Below are 23,266 nucleotides of genomic sequence, written 5' to 3'. Positions count from 1 at the left end.
TGCACATCCATGATGCCAATCTCCCGTTCCACCACATCCCAAAGCTGCTCTATTGGATTGAGCTCTGGTGACTGTGGAGGCCATTTGAGTACAGTGAACTCATTGTCATGTTTAAGAAACCAGTCTGAGATGATTCCCGCTTGACATGGTGCGTTATCCAGAAGATGGAGACACTGTGGTCATAAAGGGATGGACATGGTCAGCAGCAATACTCAGGTAGGCTGTGGCGTAGACACGATGCCCAATTGGTACTAATGAGCCCAAAGTGTGCCCAGAAAATCTCCCCCACACCATTACACCACCACCACCAGCCTGAACCGCTGATACAAGGCAGGATGGATCCATGCTTTCATGTTGTTGATGTGTTCAGAGATGCTCTTCTGCAGAGCTCGGTTGTAGCGAGTGCTTATTTGAGTTACTGTTGCCTTTCTATCAGCTGGAACCAGTCTGGCCATTCTCCTCTGACCTCTGGCATCATCAAGGCATTTGCGCCCACATAACTGCCGCTCACTGGATATTTCCTCTTCGTCTGACCATTCTCTGTAAACCCTAGAGATGGTTGTGCGTGAAAATCCCAGTAGATCAGCAGTTTCTGAAATACTCTGACCAGCCCGTCTGGCACCAACAACCGTTCAAAGTCACCTAAATCCCCTTTCTTCCCTATTCTGATGCTTGCTTTGAACTGCAGCAGATCGTCTTGTCCATACGTGTCTTATAAGTTGCTACACTGTGATTGGCTGATTAGAAATGTGCAATTACAAGCAGTTGGACAGGTGTACCCAATAAAGTGGCCAGTAAGCATAATCCATGCATGCATGATTATCGGTGGCTTTCCCTGTTGGGATTAAAAGGTGTAATTTTTACTGCCAATCATCAGTTGTTAGCATTAACCCCTTAGTAAATGGAGTTCAGTGGAGTAAAACAGCAGGTTATAATGTGTGTGCAGAAATACACTTACTATATTTACCGTGTTCTGAGAGCCGAGCTGCTTATTATTTATTTCCTAAAACATTTTAGCGTGCAAAGGTCTCTCCTCACATACAGACATAACAAAATGACAGTAGTGACATATTACTGCATGCTGTAAGCAGGTAGGCATTATTATTTCAATATAATTATTTCAATTTTGATTGATTCCACACAAATCACATACAGTAGGACAAATTAGGTTTGAAAGCCATGTAGTTTATTTCAAAACTATTTTATTTACAATGGTAATTTAATAAATATGACTTATTACATACCGAAGAGAGACAGACCAACACCGTGCCAAGAAAAAGAGTACAGTTCTCAATCAAGATCTGATATAAAAGTCAAGGTTATCAACCAGCAAATGTTAAAGTACTTTAAATGCACAATTAAATACGGTGGGAAATAATATTTTAACAAAAAAGAAAGTCTGAAGCTGACCAAAATGGGTTTATATGCTTAAAATAAAAGGACACACTTTACAATAAGGCTCCATTAGTTAATGTATTTACAAACATGAACAAATCAGCATGTATTAATCATAGTTTAACACTTACTAATGCATTAATAAAATCCAAAACTGTGCATGAACAACTGTAGTTTTACTAATGTGAATAAGACGAGCACACACTGTTATAAATTGTTCATTGTTTGTCAGTAAATACATCAATTAACTGAACTATACTGCAGTGTATTGCCAAATAAAATCCAGTAGTGACAACTCCTAATCAATCCTTGCTGTATTATATATATCAGGTGATCCATAAAGTATGTTCATTTAACATCTTTCTATAATACACTGATCCTTATAAAGCCCACCCTGAACTAAATGCATATGCCTACTGGTTACGTCAGTCTATTGTGACAGAAATAAAGGAGAAAACAAGTGTCAGAGTGATACAATCCTTACTGAATATTAGAAGCTTTAGTAAACAGTACATTAATTGGGATTTCTATATAACAGATCAATGTTTCCGAAACAAGGGCAACATGTTAAAAGCTGGTGAAAAGGAGCTCTGAAAGGGTCGGAGCGTTTAGGAGGAGTGTAGGAAACGATTGAAGGCGTTGTATGCAGACTCCAGATCGAAGAGCATCTGGCGAACCTGAGAGTCGTCCAGCTCATCAGACGCAGACATGCTGCTCAGTGTGGTCAACCTGTGGAAAACGACAACAAAAACAGAGGGAGGAGATTTTAAAGAGCCCCTAATGTGGGTTTTTGAAAATGAGCTTCCATGTAGTGTGTAACACAGATCTAAGTGAAGTGAAATATCCAGCTAGGGCTTAAATCTGAAAGTGAACAGTGTTTAAAGGGCCATGAAACTCCCTCGATTCAGCAGGGTGTTTTCACACCTCTACTTTGGAAAAAGTCAGAAAAGTGGGCGTGTCCAGCTCTGTTTAGGGGGGAGTGTCGGAGGAACTAAAGTGGGATGGTGTGGCAGCGTATATTTGAGGGTGCGCAAGAAGTTGTGCACGAACAGAGGAAATCGGCGCTCAAGCAGAGATTCACATGCTCGTAGGCTTTTACATGAATGCGATCTCGACTGAATTCTGCGCCCATGACATTTGTCAATGAAATAACGCCACATGTAGTGGTGGATCTGTGTAAAATGCCCAACAGAGTCCGCCGCCACAGCTGGAAAATATCCTAGAGGAAACACTGCACTTCATGGGACCTTTAAGGATATCTACAAGCTTGACAGATTGTCAAATTTCTAAAAAAAAAAAAAAAAAAAAAGAAGAAGAAGAAGAAGAAGAAGAAAAAAAAAAAACGAGCATTGCAAATTTTTCTTTTTTTTTAAAGGGACCTTAAAAGAGCATTGACAGTGAAGACACTGTGTTAAATGCTTAGTTTTACACATGATATAAACAAAACTATTTGCCCAAAATTGAACATGATACAATAATTTACTCGCATCATAACATTGTTATTTTATTACAATTTAAAAGTATAAATGTAATGTATTACAAGCTGAACGTACAGCATCATTTCTCATCTTCAAGACTGTTTGCATGGATAGTGTTAAAATTAAAAATGCCCAAAATCACTGCACCAATGGCTCTCAACTGGTTTGGCCATGGGACCCACATTTTTAGGAACTGTAATATAATTTTATAATATAATTATAATATTTATTTTAATTCATTAGTATTTGTTTATTAACATACACAAGCAGTGACAGAAAATCACAAAGACTTAAAAATAAACACTTTATCACTGTCATTTACCAAAATGTATCAAATTATAGTAATATTACAGAGTAAAAACATCAAATACTGTAAACAGTGGTCAGTTACCTTTAACTAAACTGCTAATAAAACGTTAACACTGATCCAGTTGTACAGAACAAACCAGCAAATTAAAGTGATTAAAATAATCATAACCATGTTTATAATAATCACCAGTTATTTGCTCTTCTGCTATTGTGTGGGCTTTCTTGGCCTTTGCTACTCGGTGAGCACAGTAGGATGCGCAGAGTGCCTGTACTTGAACATGAAGATGTTCAACACTTTTGTGAGCTTTGCCCTCAGCTATTGGAGTCGTCTTTGAAAACAGTCCACAGGTTTGAGCACCTCACTACACATCACACACTGAGGTTTCAAGCCTTTTTGTCATCAATATATGTAAATCCACACTTTGCATATTCGGGGTCGTACTTGCGTTTTAACTTATTTGTTGCTCTAATTAAATGAAGTTTTCGTGCACTTCAAACTAAAAGTCTGATATATGCAAAATAAGTAAAAAAAAATAAATAAATAAAATTTACTTTTGCTGTTTATTTGACCACACACTCCGCGACCCACTGAAAATGTTCCCCCACCAGCTGAGAAACACTGCACTATACTGTAACCTGTAAAACGTGTACTGTATGTGACAGACAGAATCTGCGGACATTTTTTTTTTTGCTATTTCTGCACAGAATTGTGTAAAAAAATCTGCAGATTTATGTGGAATAATTTTGGTAGTATCATAACTAAAACTTAATATATAAAAAAATATTACCTTTAACATTTTTATTTAATGTTTACAATGCCAATCCAATTAGATCCACTTATTTGGTAAACAATGCAAATCTCCTCGAATAATATCTCTACTAAAAGACAGAAAATATGACTGCACAAACTGTATTGTAAGCAAATCAAATGAACATTTTCATATTAGTCAATAGTATCACTGAAATTCATTTCAAAACTGAATTAATATAAAGTTAAACACATTTACAGAAGTAAATAAATAGACTCAATGATGGGCTAAAAAACTGCTGATTTCTGCACGCGCAGATTGAGTGTGGGCCTAACCACAACCTATGAAATGGGAAGATGAAAGGAACATTCTAAAAGCATGTACATTATAGTGCATTTTAAGATTACTGATGTTCGTGGAAACGTAGTCACTAGCTAAGTTTCCATCCAAAAATGCGAATGAACTTAATGCGCAAAACTGGATGATCGCATACAAGTTGTGTGAATAAAGCAGCGTTTCCATCCAATGAGTTAAAGCGAACAAAATCGTTACTTCCTGATTAACTGGCGCCAAATATCAACAGTAAAAACAGAATTTGCTGCAGTAGCAGAAGCTGCATCAATCTTGTCTCTATCTATTAAATGACTTGCGCCTCAGAAGACAATCCTGACATGCAGTGAGCGCGCAGTGGCGTTTGAAGGTGTCAGACGCGAAGCACATTTATCATTTATAATATAATAACACTAATACTTAAACGGTAAGGCTTTTATAATGACCAAAACAACATTTCAGATGTTTTATAATGTGCTCAGCCTGACGTTTTGTCTATTCACACACATTTAAGCATCACATGACCTCTTTTAACAAAATCACATGACCTTTTTTAATGCGCATGCTGGAGTTTGTGCGGTAAAAGTGTTTCCATTGTATTTTATGCGCATCTTTTCTTGTCGAATAAAAAGTTTATCCAACCCAGTTATGCATACAAGTTATGCGTATTTTCAAAATTTATGCGCATCATGGCGTTTCCATCAACCATGTTTTTCTTTATGCACATTTGCAAAATGCGCATAAAAATAGGTGAATGGAAACATACTGATCTGCTAAATGAGTAAATGTTAAATGTCAATGGAAAAAAAAAGCATCCTTACCAGAGGCTGACTTTGTCTTTGGCCTCTGAATCTGGAGGCATGTTGCTCATCCTGTTCATGGTCTCCATCAGCTCTCTCAGGTCAGGCTGGATCTATTAAACACAATTCACAATCACTTATTCAACACATGAAATCAGCGTCTGTTTTATTACAAAGCAAGTAATACACTAAATGTACTGACACAGTATCAATTTCAATTTACTACAACTACGTTAAGCTGCTTTGACACAATCTACATTGTAAAAGCGCTAAAGAAATAAAGATAAATTGAAGTAATATGGTATTATAAAGCATTATAAAGCGATGTGTTGAATCTCCTACAACAGGTTTAAAGGCATGATTGGTCAGCAAACATTTTCTCAGAAATTTCAATTAGAATAATTCTGCAATCACATCAGTATGGCTTGTTTGAATCAGGTCAGCGCCTCCTTCCATAAGCCAGCTCTGCTCTGATTGGTCAACAAGATTGGAGTTTCCATATCTATTCTGTGTCTAAAATTAAAACCCCAACTGCGAGCGCTTATATGTCACGGGAGGCGGGATTATGCAAATGAGCTATTTTGATCATGTTGATGTCGATCAGGAAAAAGATTCGAAAACAGAACTCGTTAATGTGATTCAGAGGCAGCTCTTTCTTTTGAGAAACGATCTTTATTTATCATGCACTTGTTTGATGAACAACTTTGCAGACTGTTTGCTTGCATTGAAGCACAGATACTTCACAAACGTCAAATAACATATTTAAACAAACAAACAAACATATGATCTGGTGTCCGTTCTTCGTACGTGGATTACTCGGTTAGCTGGATTTGGTTATTACTGATTTGACACGATCCAGGATCGTTTCCTTCTTCAAAACTGATCCGAGAGTTGTTGTCATAGCAACAGTTCTGGTAGCTCAAACCTGGTCGGGAGCAGGCTCATTTCATATAAACAGGATTAGATCAAGTCAGTTCAGGCAAAGAAAATACTGAAAATATTTACCGAATTATGATATTTTCTTACAGTAGGAGTTATATACTAGAGAAAATAGTAAATATTTTTTAACTATATATATATATATATATATATATATATATATATATATATATATATATATATATATATATATATATATATATATATATATATATATATATATATATATATATATTATATAAATATTATAGTTAAAAATATTTATATTAATAAAACTTAGGTAATCTGCACCCCCGAAATGAAAGTATAAAGACTGCCACCTGGTGGTACAAAGAGAAAACTTATTGATATCAACTTTTTAGATCGCTTTATAGAAATGCACAATATGTGCCTTTTTTTAAAAGCAATAATACATTTATGCAGTCATAAACATGTTTTGACAGCTAATATGACGATAATTTCACAAAAGTTGCAGACGCCTTTACCAATATCAAAATTCTTTTGTAAACATCCAGTTATTCTTTACACCGATTAAAAAACGGCTACTATAATAATACTATGGCTACTATAATAAGGAAAATCCGCTCTAGCTGTAAAACTAAATCAATTGCTCTTGACGCATGAAAGGGCCAAGCATGCCGCCCACAACAAGGTGTAAAGGTAATGTGTATCATAATTAACAAACCGTTACTGCTAATTTGATGTAATTTAGCTCACACGGATAATTGAATATTAATCAGATGATGTCATTACGCTGCTGTGCCGTCAACCAATCGTTGCATTGCTGATCATGATTTCGGGAGTCGATAGATCTGTCCTTTACAACACACGCTGCGATCACAGATCAGTTCATCCAGACATTCTAATCTAATTCACAAACTTGTTTGAAGAACCAAATTAGCGAGAGATCAGTTATCAAAATGAACAGATCCAGGATCTGCCAAATCATCTTATATCATTTAAGCGAGCTACGAAGAACAGACCCCTGCTCTTTAACTGAATTAATGAATGCACTGTGCATACCTCATCCATGGCACGAATTTCAAGTCGAAGTTTGTCCATTACTGTGATAAAAAGCTGCACAGAAAAAAAAAACAAAGTTACTAAGTGCTGCCCCATTAATACGCCAACACACACATGATGATACAAACTTCTTAAACATCTAGACTGGCTTAAGGATACATCAATCTTCACAGCCAGATTTTTTTTATGCAGCATGTGAATGCATTAACCTGCTTTGTGATGAGTTACTAAGGTGTACATGTGTGATGGGTGACAGAAGTTTAAAAAAGCTAAAGTTTAGCAGTAAAGGAGAATGAAGTACTTAAACACTGTCTTGACCTTAAGCTTTATTAAAATGTGTTCTCATGTCATGCAGTTTCAGTAGAAATGCTAGAATGAAAATGCGCCATGATAAATGTTTAACAAACACAGATAGCAGGTTGTCATGCTCACATATTCAGTTTTTAAATATTTATTTAATATAAAAACAAACATATATTAAACACTTACTAGGTGTGCATATAATTAAAGGGTTTCTGCAGGTTTCAGGTCAAATTTAAGACCTTTTTAGGACCATTATGACTTAAATTTTAGACTTTTGTCTTGCACATTTTTTTTTTTCTAATGGAAAAGATTTTTTACTTGTCCCATTTATTAATTTGTGGTATTTTATTCGCCACATTTTTCAAATAGTGTCAAAACAAGCTCCAGTTATATACATACATCTTTTTCAGCATAATTCATTCATGCATTCATTCTCCTTTGGCTTAGTCTCTATTTCAGAGTTCACCACAGCGGAATGAACCACCAACTTTTCAAAACATATGTACTGTAGAAAGTACTGGGAAACAACACTTATTCACGCACACACTCATACACTACGGCCAATTTAGTTTATTCAATTCCCCTATAGCGCATGTGTTTGGACTGAGGGGGAAACCCATGCCAACACAGGCAGAACATGCAAACTCCACACAGACATGCCAACTAGCCCAGCCGGGACTCAAACCAGCAGACTTCTTGCTGTGATCTGACAGTGCTAACCACTGAGCCACCCCTTTTTCAGCATAAATGTCCTTACAACTATTAAAAACAATAATAAACTAAACGTATGCACAAAAGCCTGTGCAGGTCAGCGTCCTCACTACACAGCAAGAAATACATGGAGAACTTGTAAACAATCACTTTTGTAAGGATGCAAGTAAGAATTAAACCAAATTGGTAAATAGAGTCAACTTTTATTAAAAGATATATTGAAATGTATTGATGGCGATTGTATTGAGCCCAGTTTGGTATGTTCCATGGACATAGAAAAATTAAGACCAGATTAAAATGATTTAAAGCCTAAAACACAATATATCTCAGTGACTTTAAGACATCATGGACACCCTGTTTTGTGTTTTGATGTCTCTACTGGGGAAAAAAACTGGATTACTTGCATTATAATTTATTAAAGCTGATTTTTGTGCCTTTATATAAACACATCTGGTTATTATCAATGCTAAGTATTTATTTTAGCGGGTGCTCCAGCATGACAAAGTACACATGCCATTATTTCTCCTAGTCTGATTGGAGAAATCTGCTTAATGGAAGAGCTGGAGCAAAAAGGTCTCATCTGTGCTCGATCAATAAACTGAGGGCTGCTCTGGCATTAATGCTATTCATTCTAGGCTACACGAAAGCACTGCATTAGGAGTTTGAGATACGTACTGAAACGATGTCTGCAATGCAGCGATTCAGGTTGCCCTTGTCATCCTTAATGGTGATCGGTCGGTCCTCTTTGATTCGCTCCATGGCCAGCGGACAGTCCAGCTAAATATTAAACAGCAGAAGCAAATGAACATACATATGCATGTTTACAAAAAAATCAGGTAACACTTTAGTTTAGGTCACAACTCATACTATTAACTACTGGCTTATTACCTGCCTATTATTAAGATATTAGCTGTCCATTAGTAGTTATAAAGTATGATCTAATTCTACATCCCTAATCCTACCTAAAGCCTTAAACTACTACTTTACTAACTATTGATAAACTGTTAATTAGTAGTTTATTGAGCTTGCAGCATTAGTTAATGGTTTGTAATACGGTAAATAAAACAGTTTTAATATAAACTGCATAACTTTCAAACATAATTTGGCCATCTGTATGTGATTTATAGTTAAGTTTTATTTTTAATAACTCAATATTTAAATGATAATGTCTAGGATCAATGCTATTTTGCTGTTTGCTTCAAAATTAAAAATCCAAAAAAAGTGATTTTATTTATTTATAAAGCATATTAAAGCAAGTAAATCATATACTTTAATGTTTCAAATAACTTATTCATGCAAAAAATGTCATATAAAGTACTTTGCAACACTTTACAATGAGGTTGTATTAGTTAATGCATTTACTAACATGAACAAACAATGAACAATGCCTTTATTACAGTATTTGTTCCTGTTAGTTAACTTTAGTTATTGACAATACATTAATGTTAACAAGCATGCATTTGGATGTAGGATAATGCATTATTATCATTAATAAATACTGTACAAGAAATGTTGATAATTAGTTAATGTTAGTGAATACATTAACTAATGAAAATTATTGTAAAGTGTGACCATTTACTCTTACTAATGCAAAAAGAATGAGTGATCATACTACGTTAAGACGTTTACTAAGTACTAAGTTTATAAATGGGCAAAACTTATTTATTTGCATGATTATAATGACAATTAATGATGACAAATGGCTAATTAGGTGTTTTTGGGCCAATCTTTGATCTTTCAAAATAGTCTTTTATGGCATTTAAGCAACACATTCTGATGTACAGAAAAAATTAATCTGTTTTACAGCAACATTTAACTATTTTGATTAGTTTGATCCTTGAAAACATTTTTTCACAAAACAATTTTATGTAATATACTAAACTAGTTAAGAGAAGCATGTTTAGAGTTACGCATCAGTAAATAGTTATACCCTGTATTTCCGACAAAAGTCGTCGATGGAGCCCACATCTGACCCCTGGACTTGTTTGAAAGCAGCCTTATACTGGACAAGCAATCTGGAGCATGCTCCTGTGTACCTGCAAAAACAACGCAAATATTATTTATTATCATATCAATAATGGGAAGCACGGTGGCTCAGTGGTTAGCACTGTGACATTTGTTTATATATATATATATATATATATATATATATATATGTGTGTGTGTGTGTATATATGTATATGTGTATGTATATATATATATATATATATATTCACACTCACACAGTTGAAGTCAGAATTATTATCCCCCTTTAAATATTTACTTTTTTTATATATTTCCCAAATGATGTTTAACAGAGCAAGGGAATTTTCACAGTATGTCTGATAATATTTTTTCTTCTAGAGAAAGTCTTATTTATTTAATTTTGTCTAGAATAAAACGCGTTATTAATTTTTTAAACACTATTTTAAGGTCAAAATTATTAGCCCCTTTAAGCTAAAATATTTCTTGATAGTCTACAGAACAAACTATTATGATAAGAAATGTGTTAAAAAGATCTTCTCTTCGTTAAACAGAAATTGGGGAAAAAAATAAACAGGGGGGGCTAATAATTCTGACCTCAACTGTATGTATGTATGTGTGTGTGTGTGTGTGTGTGTGTGTATATATATATATATTTATATATAACAGTTAACCTGCAGTTATATAGTAAAATAGGAATAGTGTCATTAAAAACATAAAAAAAAAAAAGTTATGTGTATATGTTCAATGAAGTGTATTATGACTATAAAGCACAGCAAAACTCACTAGCAAACAAAGCAGCTTTATGCCGGTTTATATAAACAGCCGTCTTAAAATATCCATTAAATAAAGTTGAACTCACTCATTTGGAGTCACGCAGTCTTTAATGTAGGCCTTTTCCAGGGCCTGGAGTGTTTTGACAACAGCAAACAGCTCTGCCATGTTGTCATACCTTTCAAAGCGAAGTAAAAAAGAAAAACATTAAAAGCAACCAAACCACGCTTTAACATTCAACATATCTTCATTTTGGGTCACACTTTACAATAGGGATTCATTAGTTAATGTGTTTACTTATATGAACTGTTTAATTAAAATCCAAATTCCTGTTTGTTAACATCAGTTAATGTACAGCGAATTAAAATAAACTAACAATGAACATCTTCATTTTCATTTACAAGCAAAGCTGAATAAACACTAATGAATGTATTACTCATTGTTTGTTCATGTCAGTAAATGCATGAACTGACAGTATCTCATACTAACTTATTAAAGTGTAAAGTGTTACCCATGAAAATATAGCAATGAGAAGGAAGCTCAAATTCGCAAACTAAATTAAACTCACTTTTCCCTTTCTCTGGCATTTTTGTACAACTTCACTTCCTGTAACAGAGAAAGTAAAATCACTTTAAGAAAAATAATAAAATAATAACAACTAGGGGTTCAACGGATCACGATTGATCTGTGATTCATAAAGATCACAAACCACAGTTCAAAACACACGTGGCCTGCGGATTAATACATTTTTCATTGGGAGATTAGTCCTAAATTTGTAACAATCACAGAGAGAGCGCCTCTAGCATTATTCAAATCACATGTATGAAAGCATTTAGGCTTCTCTGTAAAATTTAATAATGATGGATAAAGTTGTGGAGGGTTATTCGGGATGTGGTGGCTTTCATTAAAGGTGTTTTCTGTCACTACATGTTTAGCCTGCATTAATGCATTCAGTGTAAACAATACGATTAATCATTTAAAGATCGAGATCTCAACACCCACGCAACGTCAATTATAAATGATAGGGATTTGCATACGTTTATTAATCTTAAGAGATTCAGTCTTTAGTCTTTTGAGTTAGCAATAAAGTTACAACCAGACAATAACACAGAAGTACTGAGAGAACAGTTTGTAGTTTAGATCAAACCACTGATGTTTATGGTAAAGATTAATATCACAGTCATATGCATTTAACCTGACGCTCAAAAATGAAAGTTGTAGGCAGCAATTACATTAACCAATAGGTGGAGACAACCAGCTATCAAACATATGCCGCTGCATAATTCTTCAAAAAATTATCATCCAGCAATAAACGTGAAGTTTAAGGAGTAAATAACTGAATCATTTAAAGGGTTTAAATGCAAAAACCTCTAGTTTTTAATCAGGCTCTGATATGCATGTTTAGTAACATCACTTTTATGGCAAAGAAAAAGTCCCTTTCCTGGTCTTTAAAGTGAAATATCTCAACATAATCAAAGGAGGCTGAGAAAAATGTTAATTTTCGATGGAAATTTAAGATGGCACTTAGAAGTTTTTTTCATCTGAACTCTTCATTTATTGAAAATGAGAATAAATATAAATATGAATTGTACATGTTAAATTTCTACATTTAGCGTTGTCTGCAACAGTAGTAGTACAGTAGTATCATTTTTCACAGTACTGAATATTTTACAATTTACAATTTATTTAGTTATTTATTTTTTTAGATTTAGTTTTGGCTTTTTTGCCTTTATCGAGAGGATAGGTCAGTATTTTAGACAGGAAAAGAACTGGGAAAGAGAGGGGGTAGGGTCAGGAAATGTCCTTGAGCCAGGATTCGAACACGGGACACCCTGAAGTGCTACTGCACCATATGTCAGTGCGCTAACCTGTCTGCTGTCTTGCAGTGCTGTTTTTGTAATAAATGGAAAGCAAATTACATTTGTCTCCTTCACTTTTCAGCTAATACAATAAAAATGGTCCAATTCATGACTAAAAAACCATAATGCGATCTGAACTGTGAGATTTGTGATCCTTTGCACCACTAATAACAACACACGAATGTGTTATTACAAAGTATGTGTGCAAAACGTAACATTTTACCTCATACAGTTCTGGCTTGTTGGCAGGAGCTGTTTAAATGGAGATGGAAAATGCAGATATAAAATCAAATACGAGACAAAAAATAAAATAAATGAGACTAAAAAGAGATTTTCTGCCTCACCTCCTCCCATCACTCCAGATGCAGGTATTCCATGAAACATGATGACCTACAAATTAATCATATATATAAAACAACAAGCTCATTATTATGTTATCATTATTATCAGTTAAAAGAATGAATAAATGATATTAAATAAACATTTACTGATCTATTTTTGTTATCATACAGTGTGGCTATGGAAATACTGTTCAAGCTTAGGGACAAACAGACATGTGTGATTAATTTTATTGATTTTAAAGATTAAAAGGATTGTTTGAATCCAGATATACATTGAATCTTAACAGTAAGTTAGTAGCTAAAACAAGCGATTGTGTTTTGTTTACTTCCTGACAAACAAAAAGCGATGCTAGCTCAGAAAGCTAGCTCAGATTTGACTTGAATTCCGCTGTATATCTACACAGGATGTTCTTTTCTCTCGTTTAATCTCATCTTGTACACACATATAACGTCGTATCGATTAAAAAGCTACGCATTTCTGAAACAATAGAGGCGCTTTTAGCAAAAACGCACCAGGAAAAAGACAACTCACTCACCCTTATATTGACGTCACCCAAAAGCTGACGTGACGTCGCCGGATGATTTCGTAACGTCCTGCTTTTTATTATTCATTACAAATAGTTATTGAATGCAAATTAAATAGTTATTTGTAATTCCAAACACGAAATTAATCAAATAATTATTTATTGTTACGTTCAATATTAGAATAAAACTAACATTTATGAGTACTTTTTCATTGAGAGGGTTGCCAGGTCCCTTCATCCATCCCTCAATACCACACTCTCTCCACTTTACTAATTGTAATTAGTTGCATATAGGTACATTATGATATAATAACATGTTAATACAACTTAATACATATTAATAAAAAACAACAGAGTTCATTGTTTAGACCAGATCTGTTATTCGTAAAGAGCTAATACCTAATAGTTCACAAATACTTGGCAACCCGACGGTGTCTTTGAATCCGCGCGGGAATCATTTGACAAGAAAGAAGCAGTGAAAACAACAGCTCGAAAAACTGTCAAAAATACAATATAAACGCTAATATCGACTGTTTACGTCGTTTATTATGAGACTGTAAGCGTCAGATTTAATTATTCGCCTTGGTCTGGTTAATTTGGGCGTGTGTGTGCTTTGTAAACACAGAATGAAGTCTGTGAGGAGCAGTAAAGTGAAGCCCGCGGCTAATAGAGAAGAGGAGTGCGGAATATGGCTGGACACGAAAGAGCTCAAAGAAAAGAAACAACAGGTCAGACAATCTGTGCTATTGTTACACACAGTCCATAATACTACATGTAACGTAAAGAAATAACACTTGCAGAATGAGACTGTCCTGGTTTGCTATAGCAGTTACTCACCCATTTGCCATTCAACATGATCCAGTGTTCAGTCTGAAAGAAGTGAAGGTGTTTTAGGGGGGGAAATTGGGTATTTTGTTCTGTACAGTGGATTTCTATGGTGGTCTGCGGTTCAAACTACAGTTAAGTTTAGTTTTAAAGGGCTTTCAATGATCCATGAAGAGTAACCTAGCAAATGGATTGACAATAGTAATAACAAAAGGCTTTATACTTAATCATGAATGCCATAATGCTCTTTATCTGGGATGCAAACTTTTGTGGTTAAAAAATATTGCAGTTTTAATGTTACTTTTTTAAAGAAAATAACTCTTATTCATCGACTGGGACATTTTGAACTGGGAGTTACTGCAGACTTTTATTTCAGTATGGTGACGTATAAGCATCTTTCGCACAATCTGTAACTTTGTTGTGATTAATGTTGTGTTTGTACAGAAACAGCTGACCCGTCCGGCCTCCAGATTCCGATCTCCTCTGTCTGGATCAGGACTCTACAATGTGGCCCTGATGAGCTTCACTCAGACCAAACTCAACATGCCCGTCACCAGACAGAGCACCATATCAACATTCTTCTCTCCCAAACCCAGAGGTGTGTATGTATGTATTTATCTGTCTGTCTATCTGTCTAACCATTCATCCATTGTTCTATCCATCTGTTCTGTCTGTCTGTCTATATCTCTATTGTTCTATTTACTTGTCTATCCATCCATCCTGTCTGTCTTATTTTTTGTTCTATTTACTGGTGAATCTGTCCATCCATCCTGTCTATTTTTCTGTCATTCTATTTACCTGCCATTCCATCCATCTATCTCTGTCTGTTTACTACCTGTCATTCTATCTATCCATCCATCATCCATCTATCTGTCGTTCTATCTATCATTCTAGCTATCCATCCAACCATTTGTCCTGTCTTTCTGTCTATTTTTCTATCTTTTTATTTACCTGTAATTTCTTCCATCCATTCATCCAGCTATCTTTATCCATCCATCCATCCATCTGTCTGACTGTGTCTATCTACCTGTCATTATGTCTATTCAGTCATCCATTGTTCTATCCATCCATCCTGTCTGTCTATTTTTCTATTGTTTTATTTACTTGTCAATCTGTCCATCCATCCATCCGTCTGTCTGTCTGTCTGTCTATATCCATTCATCCATCCATCCATCCATCCATCCATCTATCTATATCCATCCATCCGTATGTGTGTCTGTCTATCTACCTGTCAATTTATCTATTCATTCATCCATTGTTCTATCCATCCATCCATCTGTCTGTCTGGTGTTCTATCCATCCATCCATACATACATATATCATTCTAGCCAGCCATCTATCCTGTCTGTCTATTTTTCTATCGTTTTATTTACTTGTCAATCTGTCTATCCATCCATCCTGTCTATTTTTATATTTACCTGTCATTCCATCCATCCCTCCATCCATTCCTCCATCCATCCCTCCATCTATCCATCCATCCATCTATCCATCTATCTATCTATCTATCTATCTATCTATCTATCTATCTATCTATCTATCTATCTATCTATCTATCTATCCATCCATCCATCCATCCATCCATCCATCCATCCATCCATCCATCCATCCATCCATCCATCCATCCATCCATCCATCCATCCATCCATCCATCCATCCATCTATCTATCCCTCCACTGTTTTATCCACCCATCCGTCTATTTTTTCATTCATCCATTGTTCTATCCATCCATCATCCATCTATCTGTCATTCTAGCTATCCATTCATTTTTCTTGTCTGTTTATTTTTCTATTTTTCTATTTACCTGTTATTCCATTCCATCCATCCGTCTGTCTGTTTGTCATTCTATCCATTCATCCATATATCCATCCTGTCTATTTTTCTACCATTCCATCCATCCATCCATCCATCCATCCATCTATTCATCCCTCCACTGTTCTATCCATCCATCCATCTGTCATTCTAGCTATCCATTCATCTGCCCTGTTTGTTTTTCGATCTTTCTATTTACGTTATTCCATTCCATCCATCCATCCATCTATCTATCTATTCATCCCTCCACTGTTCTATCCATCTGTCCATCTGTCATTCTAGCTATCCATTCATCTGCCCTGTTTGTTTTTCTATCTTTCTATTTACGTTATTCCATTCCATCCATCCATCCATCCATCCATCCATCCATCCATCCGTCTGTTTGTCATTCTATCCATCCATCCATCCATCCATATATCCATCCTGTCTATTTTTCTATCATTCCATCCATCCATCCATCCATCCATCCATCTTTTTATTTAATTTTTATTATTAAACTTTTAATTATAAATTATAATTACACAATAAAAATGATAATTACATATAATAGTGTAATAATAGTGTAATACACATTCACAATTTTCTATAGTATCTTAAAGTGTCCTGGTTACAATTGTCAATTTATTCTTCATGCAGTGTGATTTCTATGTTTATGAAATCTGATCTAGTATTTAACCCTTATCATGCCATAATACACTGTTAAATGACCATGTATTTGCTCAGACTGTAACCCTGAGACAAACACCAGCACCAAGCGAAAACACGCCATCAGTTTGGATCCATCAATTGACTCGATCATTCACACATCAGATGATGGAGATTCAGAAGAAACATCAGCCAGTGATAATAACCATCAGCGCTTTCTTCATTTCATAAACGGAGAAGATCCGGAAGAAGAACAACCGCCTGGAAAAAGGAGACTCATTTCTTATCACACTGACCAAAATAAATCAGACACTGAAGAATACAGTGATCAAGATGCTGAAAACGTATATACAAATCAGATGAATCCTGAAAATCCACACCATGGACACGTCGTTCAGTCTCCAAGTCCTATAAACGAACATCTAAGAGATCAAAAATCCTCATTTAGGACGTCCATCTTAACATCCAGATCTGTAAATGAACACAAACCACATGCAAATCTTCATAAAGAGCCAAAAACGAAAGCATCTCCATTGAAACGAATGGGAAAAGAGAACAGCTCGCCTGTTAAAAACACTCCATCCTCTCCTTTCAAGCATAAATCAATCTCCAGTCCATCCAAATGCAGATTAAAGGGGAAATACAGATGTCCGCCCAGTAATCCGTGTAAGGAAGAGAGTGTTTCGTCGATGTTTACTCAGGATTCTGAAGGTTTCTGTGTGATCGCTCACCGTGATCAGTGTTTAGAGAGCGCAGATCTACAGCCTGCAGATTACAGGAGCAGTCAGGATGAAGAGTCAGACGCAGAGATGCTCTTTACTCAGGATTCAGAGGGAAACATGGTCATCAAACACTGATCTGACATTTACAGCAAGAAACTGAATTAACAAACGAGACTCCTTTGGCTTTTGAAGCTGTTGACTTTATATTGTTGTTTTAAATGTGTGAGATGATGTAGAAACTAAATATTTTAAAGTTGTAATCAATGAAGAGACAAATAAAATCCTGAAATGTGGTCATCTGGTTTTCGTGCTGTATTATATGTGATAATGGCATATTTAAAGGGGCAGTTCACACACAAAATAAAAATGGCGACATCATTTCCATGAGTTTCCGAGCCTCAAAATTAGCTGAAACACCAAAAATCTGGAGGTTTTTTTTTTGGAGACAACTTGATTTTGTTTTATGTTCAGTTTACTTAAATTTGTAAAAAACGTGTCATCATTTTTTTCTTTCTCTTAATCACAAAGAATATACTGAAAAAAGCTGGAAAAAACAGCCAGTTGGCTCAGAATTCAGAGGTGAACATGGTCATCAAACACTGATCTGACATTTACCAGAAATTAATAATAATAATAAATAAAAAACAGGACTTCTGTGTCTTTTATTGATTTATTTTGAAGCTCCTGACTTTATATTTTTGTTTTAAATGTGTGAGATGATGTAGAAACTAAATATTTTAAAGTTGTAATCAATGAAGAGACAAATAAAATCCTGCAATGTGGTCATCTTGTTTTTGTGCTGTTTTATATGTGATAACGGCATATTTAAAGGGGCAGTTCACTCACAAAATAAAAATGGCGACATCAGCGAGTTTCTGAGCTTAAAATGAGCTGAAACACCAAAAATCTGGAGTTTTTTTTTGGAGACAACTTAAATGTTTTATGTTCAATCCACTTACATTAGTAAAAACCGTGTCATCATTTATCTGAGTTTTTTCTTTCTCTTGATCTCAAAGAATATACTGAAACAAAGCTGGAAAAAACAGCCAGTTGGCTCAGAATTCAGAGGTGAACATGGTCATCAAACACTGATCTGACACTTACCAGATATGAATAATAATAATAAATAAAAAACAGGACGTATGTGGCTTTTATTGATTTATTTTGAAGCTCCTGACTTTATATTATTGTTTTAAATGTGTGAGATGATGTAGAAACTAAATATTTTTAAAGTTGTAATCAATGAAGTGACAAATAAAATCCTGCAATGTGGTCATCTTGTTTTCGTGCTGTATTATATAATGGCATATTTAAAGGGGCAGTTCACACACAAATGAAAAACGTGTCAACATTAACGTCTCATCGGAGTTTAAAATGAGCTGAAACACCAAAAATCTGGAGTTTTTTTGGAGACGACTTATATGTTTTATGTTCAGTTTACTTGAATTTGCAAAAACTAATAAGTCAACTTAATTTCATCATGTTGTCCCAACACAACTTGGTTGTGTGGAACCCAGCAATTTTGACAGAGCTTTTATTGATTGATTCTGAAGCTGATGATGTAGAAAATAAATATTTATTTAAAGTTGCAATCAATGAAATGACACATAAGGTCCTAAAGTGTTGTCATCTTGCTTTAATGCTGTGATGTTTGTGATATTTAAAGGGACAGTTCACTCAAAATTGAGTTTTTTTAATGTTGAACACAAAGGCAGATATGCAGGAAAAAAGCTGGGGGGAATCAGCCAATTGACATGCATTATATTAGTATTTTTAATATTATTATTGCAGTATTTTTTGTTCCTTCACTGTAAAATAAAATCTTGCTGCCTTAATTTTTGTAGTTGAATCAAACTTTTCTAGTCATCTCAACTTAAACCAATCAAACTGACTACAAATATTAATTTAAACTAGAGCAGATACTTGATTAAATTATTAATAATGCTCAATTTTCTCCTTTCAATCACCTCAAATTAATCTTCAGTCCATCTAAAAGCAGATTAAAGGGGAAATTCAGTTTTGGAGATGACTTAATTGATTTGCGTTTAATCCACTTAAATGTGTAAAAACTGTTAACTCAACTTAATTTCTTCAAATATTATATATTGTAATGATAATGACATATTAAAAGGGACAGTTCACTTTAAAAAGATTTTTCATTTACGAGAATTTTTTATTTTATTTTGTTGAACACAAAGAAAACTGAAAATAGCTAGAAAAAAACAACCAATTGACTTATTATGTAATACATTTGTATTTTTTTGCATTAGTATTGTAGTATTTTTGCTGCTATGAATGTCAGTGGCCGTTTTTTCCCAACATTTTTCTAAATATCTTTTTTTTTTTTTGTGTTTCCAAAAATTAGCAAAAAGCGTATTTTTAACCAGAACTGATTATCTTGGAAGTGAATTCTGAAAAGTGAGTATGAAGCATTGAATGCAAGTATGAAGATGTGTGTGAAATAATTTAGTTGAAACATTCACAGCTTAAACAAACACGTTTCAGGACCTACAAATACAAACCCTCGCAATCAAAGTGAATAAAATGCAAGCATTTCTTAATTCAATGCATTATTATTTTTTTGATTGAGTGCTATTAAACAGGCTTTTTATTTCAAATACTTTTGGCATTAATGTTCTTCCATAAAATGTCAATTTAAAATGTTTTTATTTTTTGTGTTGTAATGACAGAGTTTGTCCAGCAGGTGTCAGAACGCTCAGTGTGTCTGTTCTGAATCTGCTTGTATTTAAAACAACACGTCACATTACACATTTCAGAGATTTGTTGCTTCACATTGGACTCTAAAGCTCTGCCATTTGAAGTTATGTAATGCTTTATATTGCGTTAAATACTTCACATGCTGTTCTTGTTTGTCAAGCTGATGTTTCCCCGTCGCTGCAGTGTTTAAAGCCGCTGTCAGGGGTGAGAAATGTATTCATTAATGAAGCATACGCTGACAAACTCGCCCATTTCTCACCCATTTTACATCAATGCCAAAAGACTGATGATGATCCACCGGCAATCATTACATTCCAAAGCAATACAGTGCCCAGCATATACGAGTACACTCCATTTTGGTGGCATTTTTATCCATTTCTCAGTGAATATCGGTCATATTTTGATGCATTTAAGCCAAACAGATCAATTAAACAGATATATTTATGTCACCAAACATCTTTAGAAGTAGAATGTTTAAATTCATGCAAAATATTGAGAAACAAATTACAAAGTACTAAATTTTATATATATATTTTTTTGTTTCTCTTGAATTCTGCTTTTTTTACATTTATATATTTAATATTTAAATGTATGCATGCTAGTTTTGGACCGTTGTCGTAAGTTATTTTGTTAGATGAGCTCCAGATTTAATTTCAGTACTGATTATTCTAATGCATATACATTACTGTAAAGCGTCCTATAGAGAATATACATTTAAATGAAATATATGTGAGGGGCAGTGGTGTAAAGTAACTACAAATACTCAAATTACTGTAATTGAGTAGTTTTTCTCAGAAATTGTAATTTACTTTTAAAGATGTGTGCTTTTACTTTTCCTTGAGTACATGTTTAGTGCAGTATCAGCACTTTCACTCCGCTACTTTCCTCCAATCTGCAGACTCTACTTTATAATTTCTTGTTTATGGGGATTAGAAAAATCAGTCCTGTAATTCCCGTCCAATCAAATTACACACAGAAGGTAAATTGCATCATAAAGAACTACTTCAAGACATGTGCACTTTACCTTGCAGCAAACTGTATGAAAGCATTAAAAGTGTCCAAGAAGATGTTCAACATCTTTACATGCATTGACCCAGAGACTGTTTACATCAGAGATGCCCAAACACAGTCCTGGAGGGCCGGTGTCCTGCAGATTTCAACTCCAACTTGCCTCAACACACCTGCACAGATGTTTCTAGAAAGCCTACATAGATATATACATTAGATGTCGCCTGGCCTATTGTTGTCTATTGGACGGAATGCGTCAATAGCTCCGCCATCTTGCTACAGGGTAGCGCTCCTTTGAAATGAATGCGGGACCAAGGTACAGTTGAGGACTGTGGCCATCCAAAGCCAGAGATATACACATATACACATATATCTATGATCGGGAGTTTTCCTGGATGTTAGTGTGTAATTATTATTTTTTTTATTATGAAAATTATAATTTTACATCACTTTTCTACATTGATGGATCAGTGACCGCACGGGCATTCCTGACAAAAAGCTTGTGTTTGTGTGTACAGAAATGTACTATCCACCCTCCCTGTTAAATGTGATCTAATCATGTCCTGAAACACAGCTCCTCTCCTGCTTTCACTTCTCATACTGACGGAGGGAGCGATTCGCTTGTGAATGAATCCCCCGAACGACTCTTTCACTAACGTTAGCCGACAATAATACAAGTTTCTGGCAGCGCAGCATCTCGTTGTCATATTTCTTTTGCATTGTTTGCTGATTTTATTCAACAAAACTAGCATAAGCCGAGTGTTTAGTGCGAGTTGGAGCTGCTTTGCCGTATGGTGAATGCAGTAAGAGACTGTCATCATCAATAACTTTACCTGATTAGCACAAAAGTTCATAACGTACAAAAACAGAAAAAAAAACGTAATATTACCTATGAAATGTTCTGCCTTTGTGCTTTGTTTTCTTTGTTTGCTCGTTACTACACCCGTAAACAGCGCTAAAGTCCCGCATCTTCACGTAATAACACTGTCTTGACTAGTGCGGTTGAATGACGTTTGTCCTGGGAGCCCTGTACCAATGTGGCGGCGCTATTGACGCATGCTCAGGGTCGCTATACGATATCTAGTGTATATATCTATGGAAAGCCTATATAAGATTGATTAGCTAGCCCAGGTGCGTCTAATTGGGATTGGAACTAAACTTTGCAGGACACTGGCCCTCCAGGACTGAGTATGGGCACCGCTGGTTTAGATGCATGTCACTGATGAGAAGATGATGGATATTTACAGTATGATGACCAAAATGACCATAAACACCCAGCAGACACAAGACGTCAACATGCCGTCAGAATGAAATTGTACCCTAACGTCTTGGAGACCCTGCATTTTGTTTGGAAATGAAAATCGGGTTTACATCAGAACTCAACATCAGCCCGATGTCAATATCCAACGTCCAACCTAAAACCAACCAAATATCAACGTCTAATAATGTTACAGCTTGACGTTGTGTGGACGTTACCACTATGACGTCTATCAGACGTTATATTTTGGTTGCCATAACTGATGAATAAATGTCAGTATTTGACGTCAATAGGATGTTGGTTTAAGATGTTGCCTCGATATTGGATTTTGGTCACTTTCTAACAACCTGAAATCAACCAAATATCAACATCATTTGACGTCATTATTGTACATCAGAATAATGTTGTGCTTAGACGCTGGCTAGACATGGAATTTTGGTCACCTGACATCACAACCTAAATCTAACCTAATATTAGCGTCTGATGATGTTGTCTGCCTGCTGGGCAATAACTAAATGCACTACAGAATGTTACGTTTACACACACACATCCACAAATGACATGTAAACGCATCAGCTTTATACAGCATAATACTCACCACTCATGAGTACTTTAAAGGGCTACTTTTTACTCCTACTCTGAGTAATATTCACAACAGATACTTTTACTCTACTCACACTACATGTTTAGGCAAGTAATAGTACATTTACTTAAGTATGCTTTTTCAGTACTCTTTCCACCACTGGTGAGGGGTGAACTCAAATGTTGAGCACTGTATTTACA

The 23,266-nt window shown here is 35.1% G+C and overlaps 2 protein-coding genes across 4 annotated transcripts; one reads left to right on the top strand and one right to left on the bottom strand.

The window, feature by feature from the left end:
* Nucleotides 1-1,164: 1,164 nt before the first annotated feature.
* On the bottom strand, nucleotides 1,165-13,535 carry vps28 (VPS28 subunit of ESCRT-I). 2 transcript variants are annotated; one of them, XM_009294451.5, is made up of 10 exons: nucleotides 13,487-13,535; nucleotides 12,977-13,022; nucleotides 12,856-12,884; nucleotides 11,342-11,379; nucleotides 10,862-10,951; nucleotides 9,968-10,073; nucleotides 8,713-8,814; nucleotides 7,024-7,077; nucleotides 5,083-5,174; nucleotides 1,165-2,124 (listed from the first exon to the last, which is right to left on the bottom strand). In XM_009294451.5, exons 2-10 carry the CDS (start codon nucleotides 13,014-13,016, stop codon nucleotides 2,004-2,006), a joined length of 672 nt encoding a protein of 223 aa, XP_009292726.1. In that variant the 5' UTR covers nucleotides 13,017-13,022; nucleotides 13,487-13,535; the 3' UTR covers nucleotides 1,165-2,003.
* Nucleotides 13,536-13,936: 401 nt separating this feature from the next.
* Nucleotides 13,937-18,775, top strand: aunip (aurora kinase A and ninein interacting protein). Of its 2 annotated transcripts, XR_012395269.1 has the most exons (4): nucleotides 13,937-14,225; nucleotides 14,767-14,920; nucleotides 16,856-17,731; nucleotides 18,705-18,775. XR_012395269.1 is itself a non-coding variant. In XM_009294460.4 (3 exons), exons 1-3 carry the CDS (start codon nucleotides 14,124-14,126, stop codon nucleotides 17,632-17,634), a joined length of 1,035 nt encoding a protein of 344 aa, XP_009292735.1. In that variant the 5' UTR covers nucleotides 13,937-14,123; the 3' UTR covers nucleotides 17,635-17,792. The 2 variants fall into 2 exon arrangements, 1 of the variants encoding a protein (XP_009292735.1); XM_009294460.4 differs by lacking the exon at nucleotides 18,705-18,775 and having other exon boundaries at nucleotides 16,856-17,792.
* The last annotated feature ends 4,491 nt before the right edge of the window (nucleotides 18,776-23,266 follow it).

Source organism: Danio rerio, chromosome 19, assembly GCF_049306965.1.
Source record: "Danio rerio strain Tuebingen ecotype United States chromosome 19, GRCz12tu, whole genome shotgun sequence".
Classification (NCBI taxonomy): Eukaryota; Metazoa; Chordata; class Actinopteri; order Cypriniformes; family Danionidae; genus Danio; species Danio rerio.
Note: the sequence above shows the minus strand (reverse complement) of the source record. Positions and strands in the feature narration are given on the sequence as shown.